The sequence below is a fragment of the Nelumbo nucifera genome, chromosome 6, assembly GCF_055504915.1.
Source record: "Nelumbo nucifera cultivar China Antique chromosome 6, China Antique-T2T, whole genome shotgun sequence".
Classification (NCBI taxonomy): Eukaryota; Viridiplantae; Streptophyta; class Magnoliopsida; order Proteales; family Nelumbonaceae; genus Nelumbo; species Nelumbo nucifera.
The window spans coordinates 7,802,156-7,819,293 of record NC_142654.1 but is presented as its reverse complement, the minus strand read 5'-3'; the positions used below and the strand labels follow the sequence as shown (position 1 = coordinate 7,819,293).

At 37.4% G+C, this 17,138-nt stretch overlaps 1 protein-coding gene across 7 annotated transcripts; it reads right to left on the bottom strand.

Annotated features, from left to right (window-relative positions):
• Positions 1–14,527: 14,527 nt before the first annotated feature.
• LOC104604551 (shugoshin-1-like) lies at positions 14,528–17,138 on the bottom strand. 7 transcript variants are annotated; one of them, XM_010268935.3, is made up of 10 exons: positions 16,772–17,117; positions 16,262–16,428; positions 16,125–16,162; positions 15,874–15,982; positions 15,747–15,770; positions 15,562–15,630; positions 15,438–15,467; positions 15,238–15,340; positions 15,088–15,142; positions 14,528–14,985 (listed from the first exon to the last, which is right to left on the bottom strand). In XM_010268935.3, the coding sequence occupies exons 1-10, from the start codon at positions 16,815–16,817 to the stop codon at positions 14,691–14,693; spliced, it is 936 nt and encodes a 311-aa protein (XP_010267237.1). In that variant the 5' UTR covers positions 16,818–17,117; the 3' UTR covers positions 14,528–14,690. The 7 variants fall into 7 exon arrangements, with proteins under 7 accessions (XP_010267237.1, XP_088745530.1, XP_010267239.1 ...); XM_088889404.1 differs by having other exon boundaries at positions 14,528–14,982; positions 16,772–17,112; XM_010268937.3 differs by lacking the exon at positions 15,438–15,467 and having other exon boundaries at positions 15,238–15,391; positions 16,262–16,518; positions 16,772–17,127.

Here is a 17,138-nt window from a genome sequence, read left to right as displayed (position 1 = left end):
CGAAATTCTCTGAAATCGGAATCGAATCAAAATGATCCATTTCCATTGTCTATTTGATTCAGATAGGAATGGGAATGAGAGTTGAAATCAGCAGGAATGAGATTTCATTCCCAAGAGAGAGACAGAAAATGAGGAAATGGCATTCCAACAGAAATGAAATTGGGATTCCGAATCCATCCAACCAAATATTCAAACCCCTATTTCCACAAACCAAATGGAGTCTAAATTGGTATTATATAATTTTTATGACCCGCACCAAAACCAAGACGAATATCCAATTTAAATTTTTATATATAATAATTTGAAACACCCCATCACTTTTTGGACTATCGATAAAATTTAATTCCAGTGTTTTTAAGATTAGAATGACATCCCTCCATTCAGGTCCATTCTTTGAACCAGAATTCTAAAAATAGGCCCATCCGTTCACTCAAATGGAGTTGTTGGCGGAGCAACTGTTAGTGGATTGTGAGATAAGTGAACATGAAATATGAAATAGGGGAGGGGAATTAATAAACAAAGGGTATTTTTATCATATGGGTATTATTTAGTAGAGTAGATTACTTGGTCAAGGTTAGTTTTATCAAAAATAACACATGTTGACTATTTCTGTTATGATCATTGACGTTGACTTGATGGAGGGTATGTATATAAAATTATTATAAATAAAAGTTTGTGAGGGCTAGGTGTACAATGTCATAAAAGTGAAGGGTGTTTTTCCTTATTATTATTGTTGTTTAATTTGTTTGGTTGATTAACTATTAAACAAGTATTAATTAGATGCAGCAGACAAAATCCCCACTGTCAGCTGGTTGGTTGGATTCTTAAAGATTCTTTTGGGATTGTGATCCAAGTTGCGAGTATAGAACAAATTCCATTGTAGTATAACATGTGAGTTTATATGCTTGATTGCACATGGGAAATAGCTTATTATTGTTGTTTATTTGTTTGGTTGATTGGTTGTAATTGAAATTTGGGCAGAGTTTGATAAGAGTGTAAAAAGTAAATGCACCAAGAATTGTTAGGGTGAATGACGGTTCAGTTCAGTGTCAGAATTCTTAGGCCGAATGTACAGTTGGAGTAGGTGTCAATTCGGAGTTGATGCTAATTTACGGACTGGCATCGATATATAAAATTGGGGTATTTGACATTTTAATTTTTTATAGGTCTGTAATGAAATTCAAAATTCTGCATTGAGCTACAAACGTACTTCTCCATTTAAATTATGAATAGAAATCAGTTGAAAAGATACTCACATTTTCAGTACAAAAACTGCTTTTATAAGCGAAGCCTTCCTTGGGTGTATTTGTTATTGTTTTCTCATCAATAAATAATGGAGTATGTATTCATATTAGCATTTCCACAGGAATGTTTTCATTGTGAAAGATGTGATCGATTTGTGAGCTTAAGCTCTTGGGAGTTACGTACCCATTAACAGAAACGGACTAGATTTTAATTTCCTGGGCAAAGATTGGATAAGAGAGGGTATTTAAGTTCTGGTAATTGCCTATTCACACTCAAAAGCTCAATGAATTGAAAATGGGCAATGCATGATAGGTGAGTTATATTTAAATGAAGAGTTCGACTATGATATGGAAAAGATATGATATCCGAAAAATAAAATCATAAACGTGGAAGCAAATCAGGTGGTATTTATCAAAATTCATGAAAGAATTTTGATTGGTCAAAACTCTTTTCATATCATACATCTTTTCCGCATCATAGATTTTCTCTTAAATGATATCATGACAATTAACTCGCATTATTCAACATTTCAACAAAATATTTTGGCTTGACCAGGAGTTGTATCCTATAGAAGAATTTTCCTTGGTTTTCATCAAAAGAGCCTAAGACTTATGGTGTAATGGCTCATAGGCTTCATCAATGTGCTCAAGCAACTTCTGAATTGGTTAAGAATATTATATCAAATGGTGAAGCTGACTCTGGGATAAAATGATCTCTGTAAGAAAACTTAGTATAAGGATCAAATTAGAAAAAAACTTTTGGTCCTTTTAAATTGTAGGTATAATCTCTTTTAAGGGTGGATGTTGAATCCAGGCCGCCTTGTTTTTATCTAAATTTTTGAATGCTTGATGTGGTGGTTTTAAATCCATTGTGAAAAGGTGATTGTACCTGGCCAAAGTTCTCTCAAACCATTATATATGATGTTCCATTTAATAGGATTTTCAGATCAGTTAACACTAGATGCAAGATTAAATACATTGAATTCAACAGATTCACAAAACCTGACCATATTAAGTGAGTCCAACAATCACATTAATGATATCATATGGTATATTTAATTTTCATTGGTTCATGTTTTATTATATATATATATTCACAAGGTATACTTGTCAATGAAAACTTTAACATTAAAGACTCCAAGGATAGATTGTATTTCTATAAATTGAAATATTTCACTAGAAAAAAAATTGTTTTTTTGCCCCCTTTGATTTATTTTGATGTGAATTAATTTAAAAAGGAAACAAAGCTTAAATTCATCATAAAAGGGGAAGATATAGTTCAAATATTTAATTATGTACATAAAATCTAGGTCCAAAGCTGGCTAAAAGACATGTGGCATTCTAGAGAAATATTTCAAAGAAAAGGGGAATCTACTTTATATAGTATCCATTAGACACCTCTTAGAAGAGACCCCGGAAATACCTGATATATGTTGAATAGGTGGAGTGGGTTTTGAGTTTCATGGGGTTTAGATTAATGTTTATCACATAACCAGATTTGTTGTTTTATCATGTTTCATATAAAATAGTTAACCTCATTTAATATTTGAATTTTTCACCAAAATGTTTTTATTTTCTCCTTTTAACTTCTTTTAGTCCCACATGGAAAAAGATTGTGCATAATAGAGAATAAATTACTATTTGAAATGCAACTTAACATATAATTAACATTTTTACAATTGATTAAGCCACTGTTACAGCTGAGACACCTTAAGTGCTTGTTTAGGAGGGTTTATGTTTGGTGAAAAACCTGAAATGCCCAAAACATTTTCATTGAATCAAGAAAGTGACTTTTCCGAGAAATTATTTTTAGTAACTTCTTTCAATGTGGTTCAATGAAAATAATTCATCAAAACTGAAGCCCTCCCAAACAGGTTATAAGTTGTTGGTTGTAATAAGATTACATTTTACCTTTCTTGGTAGGGATGTGCCAGTTTCGATTCAGAACAAGATTGTCTCAACCCGAATCCAATCCAACCTCCTGTCCCATTTCATGATAGTATACCTACACTCGACAAATCTTATAATTAAGGTTTTCGAACTGTTGTTGATCCGAACGATCAGACTGTTTATCTGGGGAATCGTTTATGCAATCGATTTCGTTTTATCAAAAATTCGGTTTTGATTAAAAATTATTGAAAAATTAATAACCCTTGACCATTGATCCATCGACCCGTTTAATGGTTTTGATCATTTTTATTTTTTTTTTTTATTTTATTCTTCATAACAGACCATTCATTCAAACCGGATGGTCAGACCATTAACTCAGAAACCAATGGCCAGAATGATTCCATTTCTGAATTATTTTTTAAAACATTGTTTATAATAATTCGATGCTGTAATGTCAACCGGTTAGGTTTGAATTGTACGCTCCAACCTAACCTGACCCGAAACCCAATTAAAAATCAGATAACAACATGATAGGATCGGGTCAGTGTGGGTTTTCCAAATAACCCGATCCACTGACATCCCTACTTCTTGCCTTCTCAGTTCTCACTTTTAAGTCAGCAATCCAGCCACGGACGCATGCAGCGTTATCAAAGAGGTGTTTCTGCTCGAATCCAAATTCTCTGTGATTCACCATGGACCACGGTATGTAAGTGGAACTACTAACACAATAATGAACTACATCCACGTGATATAGTAATATACAACTGATATATTGTGTATCACGAGTAGAACAGTAGAGGATTCAGCGTTGCTGTACCACTACGCATTATTCATTATTACATGATCATTCTGCCACATGGAAAAATAGTTGCATGTTGAGTTACCCAAGGATCCCAATAACCTGAAGAGACTACCAGTACTCCAGTAGTAGATGAGGAATGAGAATGCTCTCATCTACGATCTACCAGATGGAAAGATTGAAAGTAGAGCCAGAGGATGAGGATCCCATATCTAATTTAATTTGTTTGAAATGACTCCTTTTGCCAAGTGGCAAAGATGATCAATGATTCGGGCTTTACAAATGTCAGCTCAGTTACCACGTGTCAACCCCCTGTGAGAACCGGACGCTTAACCCAGTTTTATATGTACAAAATCTAGAAGACAAATAATCAATCCAAAGTCCAAAAATTCAAACGAAAGGTGCACGCCGCGCTTTAAGTTTTTCACAAAAGCCCTATCACATACACACACACACAAGAACTCACAGCCGAATACCTTTTCCTTTTTCCTTTTGTTTTCTTCTCCTTCCCCTCTCAACTGCTCTCCGGGCCCTCCGCTACCAACTTGCTCTCTACACTGCCCAAGGAAACGGTAAAGTCCAACCCAACTACCCTATTACACGGAATTCATCACCCTCAACGATTCCGGATCTCTTACCCACAAAACACTACCTCTGTGTGTAGTGTGTATGTAGTTATGTACTGAAAACATTTCCTTATGCATAATAATATAAAAGGATAAGATATTCTGCATGTATGATTGTGATGTTATGTAGGTAGAATTCACGTCGATAGAAAATTCGGACTCACCCTCAACACACACACCTCTCTTTTTCTCCTTTTCTGCTCTTATTTGGTTCATGTCTTCTAGAAATTGGAAGTAGAGTCCACACAACTTTTGCTTAATCTCCTTAATAATGTGGAAGGAGAGATGAGAATTGAGTGAGATGCCTTTCTTATTATTTAAACAAAAATCGTACAAAAGGAACAACAAAAATCATATATAAGATCCCTTTTCCCAACACCTTTCTCTGTTATAGCCAGCCATACGTGGTTCATTCCATAATTAATTAATGAATAGTATTACCAACGTGTATGATTCGCCATCGAAATCAACTCCAACAGTATCCATTGGACCCCCATGACCCGGATTTCTGCTTGGCTCCACCACTTCACTATTTATTAGTAGACCATGTGTAGTGACTAGTGAGTACTGAAATTACCCAAATGTAAAGACAAAACAGTTTTAATGCAGCCGCCACTTCTTTGTTTTCCAATCCATATGTATTTACAAAGACCAAAGACCTCTTCTTAGTCTAACTTCGACTTGTTGCCATTGACCCGACCCGAATTAAAATCTACAGGCCTGGCGGGCTAACCCGACCCGACCCATATGCTCCACCAATTCCAGTTTTCTTCACGTTCCACTTCCTGCTTAATAAAGGATGGGTTGGTTTGCATTTGGCAATAGCTGACCCGAACCGCCCGCTGACACCTCTATTCACACCAGTACCCGAGTTTGTTGATGTTGAGAACTGACCCGGAGATGTGGTCATGACTAGACCTGTTCATGGGGCGGGGCGGGGCGGGGCGGGGCGGGTTTGGGCCGGGTTTTGTCTCTACATTATGAGAAAATGTTCGGGCTCGAGCCCGAGCCCGACCCCGGTCCGACTATAAAGCCTAAAGCCTGAGCCCGATTAGAAATTTAGAAAAAAAAAAGATTTTTCATTTTTAATTCAATTAAAAGTTATTTTATTTATACTAAAAGACTTCAAAACCTAAAAAAATAATGAAAGTTCTCATTATTACTTGCAAAAAGAGAAGAAAATATATTATATATATGCTTTTTTATTATATAAAATATATTTTTATTAATATAATACATTATTAAGTCGAGTTTGGGCTCGGGTTGGGCTTTTTTGAGAAAGCCCAAGCCCAACCCGATATTTTAGACCCGAACACGAGTCCACGGGCCTAAAATCTTGTCAAAGTCCGACTTAGATCAGGCTGGGCCAAGCCGGACCCGTCGGGCTACCCAGCCATGAACAGGTCTAGTCATGACCAAAAAAGCTGGAGATGTAATAGATAGGGATTAAAGAATTTAGCAAGAAGGCGAGGGCAATTTGGGAATTGTGTGATAATGATGCTAACCGCTATACCTGCCAAAAGAAAAGAGTAGGAACACTGAGGAGTGAGGACACCCGCGATGCATGCGCGTGGGCCCATGAAAACAAGAAGGGAATCCTTTGTTGGGCCTTGGAATCCGAAGCTGAGAGTCCAGAAAAAGTTAAACCTGCAATCAAAGGTTGGACTGTTAACTTTTAAGGAGTGGTTTTCTAGACGGGAGTTGCAGTTGCTACTTGCCAAGGAAGAAAGAATTTCCTGAACGGACGACGGGCCACCTAACCTAACACTTATCGCTGGACGGATTGACGCGGTTTTGAGTTGTGACTTGTGAAGTTGGGGAGTGAGAAATGAATCAATGATGATGTTTTGGTGTAATTTTGTCGTGTGTAGCATGTGAGGGTGATGAGTGGATGTATTATGAGGAATGGTACACCTTAAACACTTGTCAACATCGTATATGCCTTTTGGGTTTCGACCAGAAAGTATGCGTCTGTTTGTGTATCGGGAGCCACACTAATCTTGGACTGATCAGAGAAGCTCAGTAATTCACTGTTACGAGCTGGGGCTGGGACTGGGATGCCTAATACACTACTGCTTCAGCCTTCAGTGCTTTGCTTCATTGATCTCCCGTCTTTTTTCTTTGAGACTTTTTCTCAAACAGTTCCAGATCAATGTCTACGAGGGTAATAGCAAGTAGAGGGGCTTTTGTGACTCATGCAAATAGAGGTCCACCCGGACCAGCCCCGTATGAAATACGATTACACTAGAGAATAGACTAGAGATCAAATAGGAAAAGCTGACTGGGTGTAGTAGGACTGCAGACCAATGAAAATGGGTGGGGGGGGGGGGGGGGGGGGGTTCTAGACCTCCAAACTCACATGCAACGTGTCCCTTGTTTAGAGGACCGCTGCTCAGACTTGAACAAATTGACGAATGGTTCCCGTGCATTATGGTTTGGGGACCAACTAATTAACCCAACTAAACAAAGAAAAATTAGCACGAAACATGATTTGTGTGCTGGTTAATTGTGTGGATTTGGAGCCGTAAATGGGGTTCTAAATGTCATTTGAATACGTTGAGTTGATTAATGCTAATGCATCATGTTTCAAAGAATATCTCTCTCTCTCACTCAAAGTCAAGTAGATATTAACTATTAAGTGGGTTTCATCATCTATCTAATCATAGGGCCTATTCCTATAATAGCAACTTGATGTTCTCGGTTTCTCACTCCGGCAGCTGCTTTCAAATTTATCGGCGCAACCACAGCTTACACAAGATGATGACAGCTAGCTTTCACATCGCCAAATAACAAGGCATAGAGCTTTCAGAGTTCAGCTTCTTGCCTTTAATTCCTTACGTGGGGATCGTTTGATAGCAGAAAGTTGCTGAATAAGCCCATGTTGGTCTTCAATTGCTAAAAGAGCACTATGATGAGAAAGGAATTAAACAATTAAAAATAAGCTCAAAATCTGGACTTTTTGAATAAATATTTATTTTCAGGAACAAACACTTATTCTGACTTATTCGTAATTACAAACAAGTGTTTATTGGTGTGATCCTGACTCAAAATAAGTGCTTATTTGATTTCAAACTTATTGATTTATCTTTTAGTTGATGAAATGATTTAAATAAATGTTTTCAAACCGTCATTAACCCGGATGGTCAGGCCATACGGACAAAGAATCATCAAGGCAACCAGTTTCATTTTACCCCAAACCCGGTCCTTGGCTAAAATCGTCGAATTTGTCAATGACCGTTGACCCGGGTGGTCAAACCGTCAACCCACTCAATGGTTTTGGCCAATTTTTATTTTAATTGTTTTGTCAGAATGGGCCATCCAGTCGAATTGGACAATCAAACCGTTGATCTAAAAATAAGTGGCTAGAATGGTTCTAATTTCAAGTCGACTTTTAAAACATTTAAATAATAAATTATTCCAGATTATATTAGGAGAGTTCACATCTACGCCCCACATGCACATCTCAACATGCATTGGGGCGAATTCACATTAGCGCCCCACAATGCTCCACGGCACATCCCGACCTTGTATTGAGAACATCTCCCGATGATATGAACTCCATTGGGACATCTCCCGTACTTATCATTGGGAGATGTTCCCAATACAAGATTGGGGGGATGTGGTGTGGGGAAGCCGAGCAGGGCACGCTCTATTTCTCATATTAGGCTATCCAGCTTCCGCTCTATCGATGCCAACGTGTTATTAGGCTATTCAACTTCCATTAAGGCTCATTTTGGAAAAAAAGTATAAATACAAATATGTATAATAAAAATACATATAAAATAATGAAAAATACAAGATTTTGCAGTAATATGTACTTTTTTTCAAACTTAGCCTACGGAGCTCCAACTTATTAATATTATATTCACTAAAAGACAAAGCTTTTCGGTTCGGCCATTTTATCAATTATCAGACGCGTTAGGAATTTGGTACGCCATTAAAAATTTAAAATGATATAGATATTTGGACGGTGGATGTTTTGGAAAATCCAAAACGTTTTGTGTTACTAACTAATGAGAATTCATTGAAATTCATGGGGAGAGTGGTTTTGATCGGTGGAATTCTTAAAAATGAGTCTAATTGCTGAGGGGGTGGTTTTGTTGGTAGGTTAGTTGGATTGTTTTAATAGAGATGCGGATTCGAATTGCTATTGAATATTTGAATTAATAGTGTGTAGCTGACTAGCTGTGTTGTTCTAAGAAAAAAACGACCCTATAGGGGATTCGGACGTAAGACTAAATACGAAAGAAAACTCTCAAAATTGAGAGTACGTGGTTATGTATGATATTAGAAGATATCACATCTATAACAGGATCTTAGCATGTTTGGTGTAATGATCAAATCAGGTGCAGGTGTTGGATGGTGGCACATAAATTAGACAGTTGAAAGTAAAAGTTGAATTTGGTACATAACAACTTCATTTGGTGAGATTGAATATTGGGTACAGGGATCAGTACTCCCCATCATCTAGGGTTCCCTGTGGATATAAGATTTTGCTTTTTAGCTTTGGGTCAAAATGTTTCAAAAGCACAAAAGATGCTTTTGAGGTTCAGATGCTGAAAACAGGGCATGCACATGTTTGAATGGCTAAGATTCAAAGGGGTTGGCCAAAAAAAAAAAACTGTTGGAATAATATAAATACTTGTTTGAGTGTGTAACAAATTTTGTAGTACAAAAAAAAAAAAAAAATGCATTAGAAACTAGGCCTATTACAATTTCTTTGGTGCACGTGTTCAACATAGGCCTTGTTCGTTTTTCAGTAGGTGGGGGTGGTGAATAAGTTGGTCTATGTGAGTGTTATACTAATTATACGAGTAAGTATTACCCTCCACCCACTTGGATAAATAACTTTTTAGTCCTTGAAAAAATTGCAAATACATGATGGAACAACATCATCCTTACAATAATGATGCTTTTATAGATAAAACAGTCATTATTTAACTTTACTTGTAAAACAAAAACACATTGATAAGTGCACTTATCTTCCACACAATATATAAATATTATTAAAGAAGAAGTTTTAAGCTGTTAGCATCATAGGAAACTATAAAAGCATAATTGTGTCAGACCTGATTGTCCTCAATAATAATTGATTTGGTTTTAGATTTGTCTTACGGAACCAATCAATAATTAGTTTAGGACTGATCCACTCCCGAACCAGATCCAACCCTTAAGCAGATCTAATACCAACCTTAATTATAGATGTCAAATATAATCAGGTGAGATCCGATTATCCCAAACCCAGTTAATAATGGTTCGGTTCTGGATCTATCTTATAGAATTGATCAATAATTGGTTAGGAATCGGTCCATCCCATCCTGAACCAGACCTGACCCATTTCAGCTCTAATAACAACCTCCCCTATCAAAACAAGTTAAAAATTTAACATGTAGAAGGAATTTAAATTCTAAGCAATAAAAAAACAATCCTTGCAAACCGTTGCAAGTGAGGACAGGAACAAGGTTCAAAAAATTGTTATGTATCAGCCCCTATCGACCGATATGTATTGTATCAGAGACCCTTCCCGATACACCTCTATAAGGGTTGTTTCGGGTCAGGGCCTGGTTCAGAGGGTAATCGGGACTTAAATCGGCCCCTTTGAACCAAAATAAAAAAAAAAAAAAGGTAAAAGTTAAAAAAAAATGGTAAAATACAAAAACCTCCCCTATAGTTTCATTTTAACAAATACCTCCCCTGAACTTTTGAGAAACTCAATAAAAAACTCCCTTCCATCACTGTCCTATACGGAAAACGTTAGATTGATGCACCGTTTTTTTCCAAATATCCATTTTACCCTTTTATGAATTATTTTACATACAAAATTACTGAAATAATCTCATTTTAACTCTACAAGAAAACATATTTCAGTAATTTTGTATGTAAAATTACTGAAATGATCGTTAAAAGAGGTTTTTGTTGAGTTAAAATGGGGTTATTCCAATAATTTTGTATGTAAAATAATTTATAAAAGGATAGAATGGGTATTAGAAAAAACGGGTGCATCAATTTAACATTTTCCGTCCGAGACAGTGGCGGAAGAGAAGTTTTTGTTGAATTTCTCAAAAATTCAAGGAAAGTATTTATTAAAATGAAACCATAGAATAGGTTTTTATGATTGTCAGATACTTCAGGGGAGGGTAAAAAAAAAGGACCGACGGTGTATCAGCCGGTATTGATCACGTTGGACAGGAATAGCAGAACAATTTAACCGAATAGATTAGAAAAGAAAAAAAAAATGGAAAAAACATACGGCCCCACGAGGACAACAGAGTAAGGAGGCCCATGTTACATTGATTGGAAGTCAAATCCCCCTTCACTATATATGAGAAATGCTTTTGAAATGTTGAGAGAAACGTCAACATTGGCCACAGCCCACAAGTACTGTCTATGGTCTACCTCAACAGGGAAAAAGCTATTTACTATCACAAGCCACAAGCCACAATTTTTGTGGTATTTTATTAACCATTTACTTGGGCCAAATTTAAATACCAAACTCTAATGTCTAACTATCAAATCATGGGTATAAATAGTCCTTAATACTCAGTATATATAACTCATTATTAGCTTAAAGCCTTTTTTTTTTCTTTTCTTTTTTCAAGTATTTAGATATGATGGATGAAAGAGACAATTTAGTTTTATTTTTACAACAACTGTCATTCTTTGACATTTAGCAAAATGCATGGTCCATGAACACGTGATGAAGCAAAATATTGTTAAAATTGATGAAATAATGAAAATTATACAACGTATGTGACATCTTTAACTTGATTGATTTAACATGTTGCAAATATTCTGTTAGTGCAGTGCACTGTAGTTAGTTGGAAAAAGAAAAACTCTATTTTCTTTCAAACAAAACCCGAGCAATTTCAACGGTTTTGATAGATGAATGATGGGTGATGGGTCATAACTCATAAGATTGACGTGGACCGGAGGAATGAACACGTAATATAGTTGATTCCTTTTCAAGGATCATCAAGGGAGCAGTGAAGATGATCAATCAAAGCAACATCATGGGCCACTGATGATGCCCCTTCTAGTCTTCTACTATTGAGCGAGTCAAGTCAAGTTAGTTGAGTTCCTGATTAACTCGGTCGCGGTTCGGATTACCAAGTGAAAAAGTTAATTAAAGTGGGTTACAGTTACAGAGCCAATATGAATGCATCCAGGAGGCTAGACTTTTACCCAGTTCATCAAATTATTCTCATTTCTTGATTCAAATTGAGTTTTCAAACTCAAACAACAGTGCTCCTAGCCTTCTAGCCTTCTAGCCTTCAGTTTCACCAACTGACAGTGACTCTGCCTAGGTTAGTCTTTTTAGGGTTAGGAGAACCTATAAATCAACCAAAATCCAGTGTGTTGGAGTTTGGCTTCCGTCAGGGCGTTTTTGAGCAGCCTTTACATCTTTGCATTGGGAATATCTCCCTACTCTACTCATGGAGAGATATTCCCGAGAGGCTGTTGGGCTTACCCTGACCAAAGCCGATCTCAGTGTGATTCTGGTGTTCAGGTTCAGATGGGCTATCCACAAAGCGTGCCCAACATGAACATCTCAGCGTGGAGGTGTTTTCAGTGTACGGTTGGGATGTGATGTAGAGCGCATGTGATTCTAACATTCTTCACACATCACACTGGTGCAACCGGTTTGTGCCATTAAAAAGAAAGATGGTTCTGGGAAACAGACGTGCTATAACTATTTATATATTAGCCAAAAAGAAGATATATCTTTATAGTGGTTCATAGGGCTGAATAGAAAATGTTGTTTTATGTTCAATGGTAGATCACTGCCCTCCATATGGAATCATTAGAAAAGATACTTCTTCGGTGTTCTGTTTTGATATAGACGCTAGGGTTGTCAGGAGACTGACACCGGATGAGGAATCAGGATTTGTTCCTCAAAGAACACACCTTACACCGATCTCATAGCACATCCCTCCGTGTATTGGGAATATCTCCCCATGAATATCAACGCACAAGTATGGAAAATGTTCCTGATGTACGATTGGAACGAATTATGAGGTTGACGTGAGGAATGCTCTGTGAGGAACAGATCTGGACTCCTGGATGAGGGAACGCCAATTCAGTAGATGGCTATTTCATACAATCAAATCATGATCTAGCAAACAATATGACTAGTCTACCAGCAGTAGTTTGAATGAGGTCTTGCTCCAGCCCAACCCAGTTTTGGCATTGCCTCCATCTAATAAACCCAACCCAGTATCCAATGAAACTCTAGTCCAGTAGGTTTGCTGAACTTTGTCTGGGTTGAGCCCTTACAAGTTTCATCCTCACTCCAATTACTTGGGGGCAAGACCGAAAAATCCCACTTAGATGCAAATGCACCGCATAATTGTATTTCTAGGTTTATCAGTTTCACAACCAACTTTGAATTATGGGACTTTACTGGATCTGGATGCTTTTTTGTTTTGCATATTTCTGGGATTTGCTCCTTTATTGAGTTACAGATTGATTTGGCAAGGGAAGGGTCAGATTTTCTATTTCCAAAAGTTAAAAAAAAAAAGAAAAAAGAAAAGAAAAGATGATGCTTTCTACTCTGTCCAGTTTTACTCCCCAAAAGAAGGATTAGGTTGGTCCAAACTCTAAATCAGCCCAATTTGTAGCCTTACATTTGCTAGCCCAGCAAGTCCTGCCCACAAATTTCCTAGCCTGGGCTTTTGGCTTTTCTTTAAAGCCTGGCACAACCAAGACCTGTACTAGGCCTGCACACAAGATGTGTAGTGCGACACCTCAAACTTATGGGCGTAGCCCTTCCTGAAATAATCATGTTTTTAGTCTAGAAAGGTCAGGGCCTAGCCCCTATAAGCTAGACCTCGGCCAATATTCCAGGCCCAGTGTACTGGCTGGGTCCAGCCTCAGAGGTCCTTGTACCATGTACTAGGCCTGGACCGGGCTCATTGCATCCAAGCCATGATCACCTCTACTTACATACATTGCATTGGCCTTGGAAAAAATATGTTTACTTGTTAGACAGTGTTAACCCCCGCAATTCATGGTAAAGGAACAAAAGTTTTCTGTCCTGAGGTGGTTGCATTAGACATTGCTGACAGAGTATTATTCTGTTTTTTTTTTTCGCTTCATGGGGCTACACAACGAGTTTTCGTGGGCAGGAGATCCGGACTCCTACACAACAGGGGGTAGGACAGCAAGTTGGGCCGGGTTGAGGCCAACCCCAGCTCAACCCTAAGTTCTAAACCCCAAGCCTAACCCTAACCCAACCCTACACAACAAAAAGTAACATTTTTTGAAAATGATGCAATATTCCCAGCACTGATGCCAAACACCTACGGAAATGAGGTCGTTCATGATTTCAAGAAATGAGTTTTTGGCTTCATTTTCCCTTTTCTTATGCCCAGCACCGTTTTTCTCAGAAACGGTGCAATATACCCAGCACCGATGCCAAACACCTACAGAAATGAGGTCAGTTCATGATTTCAAGAAATGAACTTTTGGCTTCATTTTCCCTTTTTCATTCATAATGAGTGATAAGATATAAGGTTGAGAGAAAGTTATCATGGCATTTCACAAAATTGGTTAACAACTTTCCTGTTCACTCACAAAATTTGTTAAGATTTGTTCCTGACCCAATTTCTATCTCCCAAACACCCTAGTATGATATCTAGCGAGCACACTCTGTGAGGGGATTTCACTTCAAAGTTGCTTATCCTTCAATATTCATCTCATAAATGTAATATAAAATACTTTCAGTTCTTCAAGTTCTATATTCCCTAGAAATCATCCTTCCAACATCAAATGGTTGGAGATAAAGCTTCTCTCAACATCAAATGGTTGACTATGTTCAGCTTAAGGAGAAATACCAAGAAAAATTGAGAGAAAGCCTAAGATTAAGAAAAACAGCTGCCTTCAGAAATTTACCTGTTTACGGAAGACTATTCAAATGGGGAAATTTTGGTCAATTATTTGTCTGGCGTTTCTTGATCACCCACAGATGATAAAGAAAGGAAAGACCAGATTTGAATTAGCTGGAATTTCACACTTCCACAAAGAAAACACATTACTTTTACAGAAAAAATAATATCACAGGGAATTATGCAGACACCGGTGGTGCTCACACCCCTCTTTTGCAAATTGCAATACAAACAAGTTAGTTTGCAGTTACTCAGATCTTCGCAATTTTATCTTAACTGGTCTTTCCTTGTAAGACTGAACCTTTTCAACAGCCCTGCGCAAGGGCCTTCCAACTGATGATCTTCGTAATTCTTCCTTTGGAGCACTCTTTCTTTCTGCCTCCTCTTTTGTGGTTGGTGAATTTGATGAAATAGGAATATCGTCATGTATTTGATCATCAAGCAGTGGATGGACTGGGAATTTAACATCTTCAATCTCAAACAAATCTTCAGTAGGTTCAAGTTGTCTAAACCTAGTGGATTGCCTTCTCAGACAAAGTCTGCTAAAGAATGGAACAAGTATATTTAACCAAACTTATTTGGAACAAGGAAAATATTTGGTTCAACTATAGGCTCAAAATGTTATAATACATAGGGACACAAACCTTTTGTTGTCATCCTTCTCTTTTGAAGCTACTTGTGTCCCAGCAGGACCTGCAGCTGCAAGTCATAATTGAGAGCTTTAGAATTTTACACAAGAACAAATAAAACCATAAATGTTGAAGTTAGTAATAGATTTAGGTTCGAGTGACTACATTGAATCCTTGATTGGCGCCTCCTAGTAGGATTACTAGTCTTATTATCATCTTTATCTTGTAAGCTTTCTTCTGCTGCTTCCGCACGCTTAACTGTACTCTCCTGGATTGTAAGAGGTTGAGGGTACAAGAAAGCTCGGAAACAAGACCAAATCTAGAAAAAGTAGTAAACAAATCATCAAGGGGTTTTCCTGTAATACCTCGTTGCTAGTCTTTTGACATGTCTTGTACTGTAAGAACAAGAAGAATTTATTTGTGAAACTGTCTTGTACTCGTAGCATTACTCATAGGAAAGTAAAAGAACAAAGACATCGAGGAACAAACCTCCAACTCCGAATTCTTTGCTTTAAGCAGGGCTTCCTTACATCCAAGCTCATGCTGCATGGCTTTAAGCTGCAAATGAATAATTACAAATTAGCAGACACAATAAAACTTGAAGACTTTGATGAAGCTTTCGAAAGACCATGGATTATAATTTTGCAGAACATGGCTGTCGTTAAGAATCTTACCCTGTCTCTGCCCAAGTTAAGTTCCTGCAGAATAAGGAGGGTTTAATTAATAACTTATGTAAAAGAGAGAACCCAATTATTTTTAAACATAATGATTTTTGAGAGTGGTTATATGGAGCCAACTGACTGCTAACATCTGGCTGTTTGCTTGAGCAAGTTGCCAATTTTGTTGTTGCAATTTCCGCAAGTTCATTCGCAGTTTCTGCAACTCAAATCCACTCAATTCGATGATTTTGCTATAAATCAGAATTAAGAAAAACCCACAAAAGAAGACAAAATGAGTCTTATTGCAACAACGAATAGATTAAAGATGAGAGTTTGCTTCCAATTAAGATGAAGCAAGACAGGTCGAAACAAATTATTCATGGAAAAGGATACTTTCGGTCTTGTAGAAGCCGCATCAGTACAGCGTTCTCCTGGGATGATGAATTTGAGAAGAAGAAAACCCTGTAAACTAGAGTATACCGACAACCGAGAGAAGGAAGAAGAGTCTAGAAAATCATTACAGGAAATACCTTGCGGAGCTTGTCGATGTAGTCCTTGGTCACAGAAGAAATGGGAATAGGCTTGTCATCTTGGCCCGGAGAACTGACTCGATTCTGGAAGTTGGTTATATCAGAGAGCCTCTTCTTTACAACGCTTCCCAAAGATTTCTTGACCATGTTCACTCCTTTCGTATTCTCTGATACTCAGACCAATTAAAGAACCCAGTCACTCCTAACAAACCCTGGCCCTAAATTGGTAATTGATTGATGAGGTTCCAAAATGAACCCTAGAAAGATGAGGAAGGAACAAAAAAAAAGACAATACCTAGAAGATAATCAATAATGTAGCCTTACAGAATCCAGATATAGTTAAGAATCACGTAAACGTTTAATTACGAAAAATGAGAACATGAAAAGAAATCATAGGAAATAAACTGTTTTTTTTCAAGGTTTATTAAGAAAACAAATTTGGAGGAAAGCGTAGAACCCATGTCGAATCAAGAAGAAGATGTAATTATGAATAAATAGAATGAGAAGTACCTGTAAGTTCACAGTTTTCGGAATCAAGAGAGAAAAAGTCTTCCATGGAGAGGGATCAAGAAAGCGGTAATCTTTTTTTTTTTCTCTCTCTCTCTCCTCTCTCTATCTTTTCCTTTCTTTTTCTCTTTCTCTTTTTGAGTATTGTAATCTCGCCTCCTGTGTCTGTGATGAACGACGGGGAGCATGGATTTTCACATGGTACAGTGAGAGAAATGGAAAAGAAGAGAGTTTGAATCGAAGAGGGAAAAGAGCAAAAGAAGAGAACAACGCGAAAAGAAAAGAAAAATGGCGGAGATAGAGAGATTCGGTAGTCCTAACGGCTTCCCGAAGCAAGGGTCAGAGTCTCGTCCGAACCTATTTTAAATCT

Coding starts and splice junctions, on each gene's coding strand:
- LOC104604551 (XM_010268934.3), bottom strand. CDS start 16,817: ATGGAAGACTTTTTCTCTCTTGATTCCGAAAACTGTGAACTTACAG. Junction 15,771..15,873: donor CAAACAGCCAGATGTTAGCA/GTCAGTTGGCTC, acceptor CTTATTCTGCAG/GAACTTAACTTGGGCAGAGA. Junction 15,392..15,561: donor CAAAGAATTCGGAGTTGGAG/GTTTGTTCCTCG, acceptor TACTTTTTCTAG/ATTTGGTCTTGTTTCCGAGC.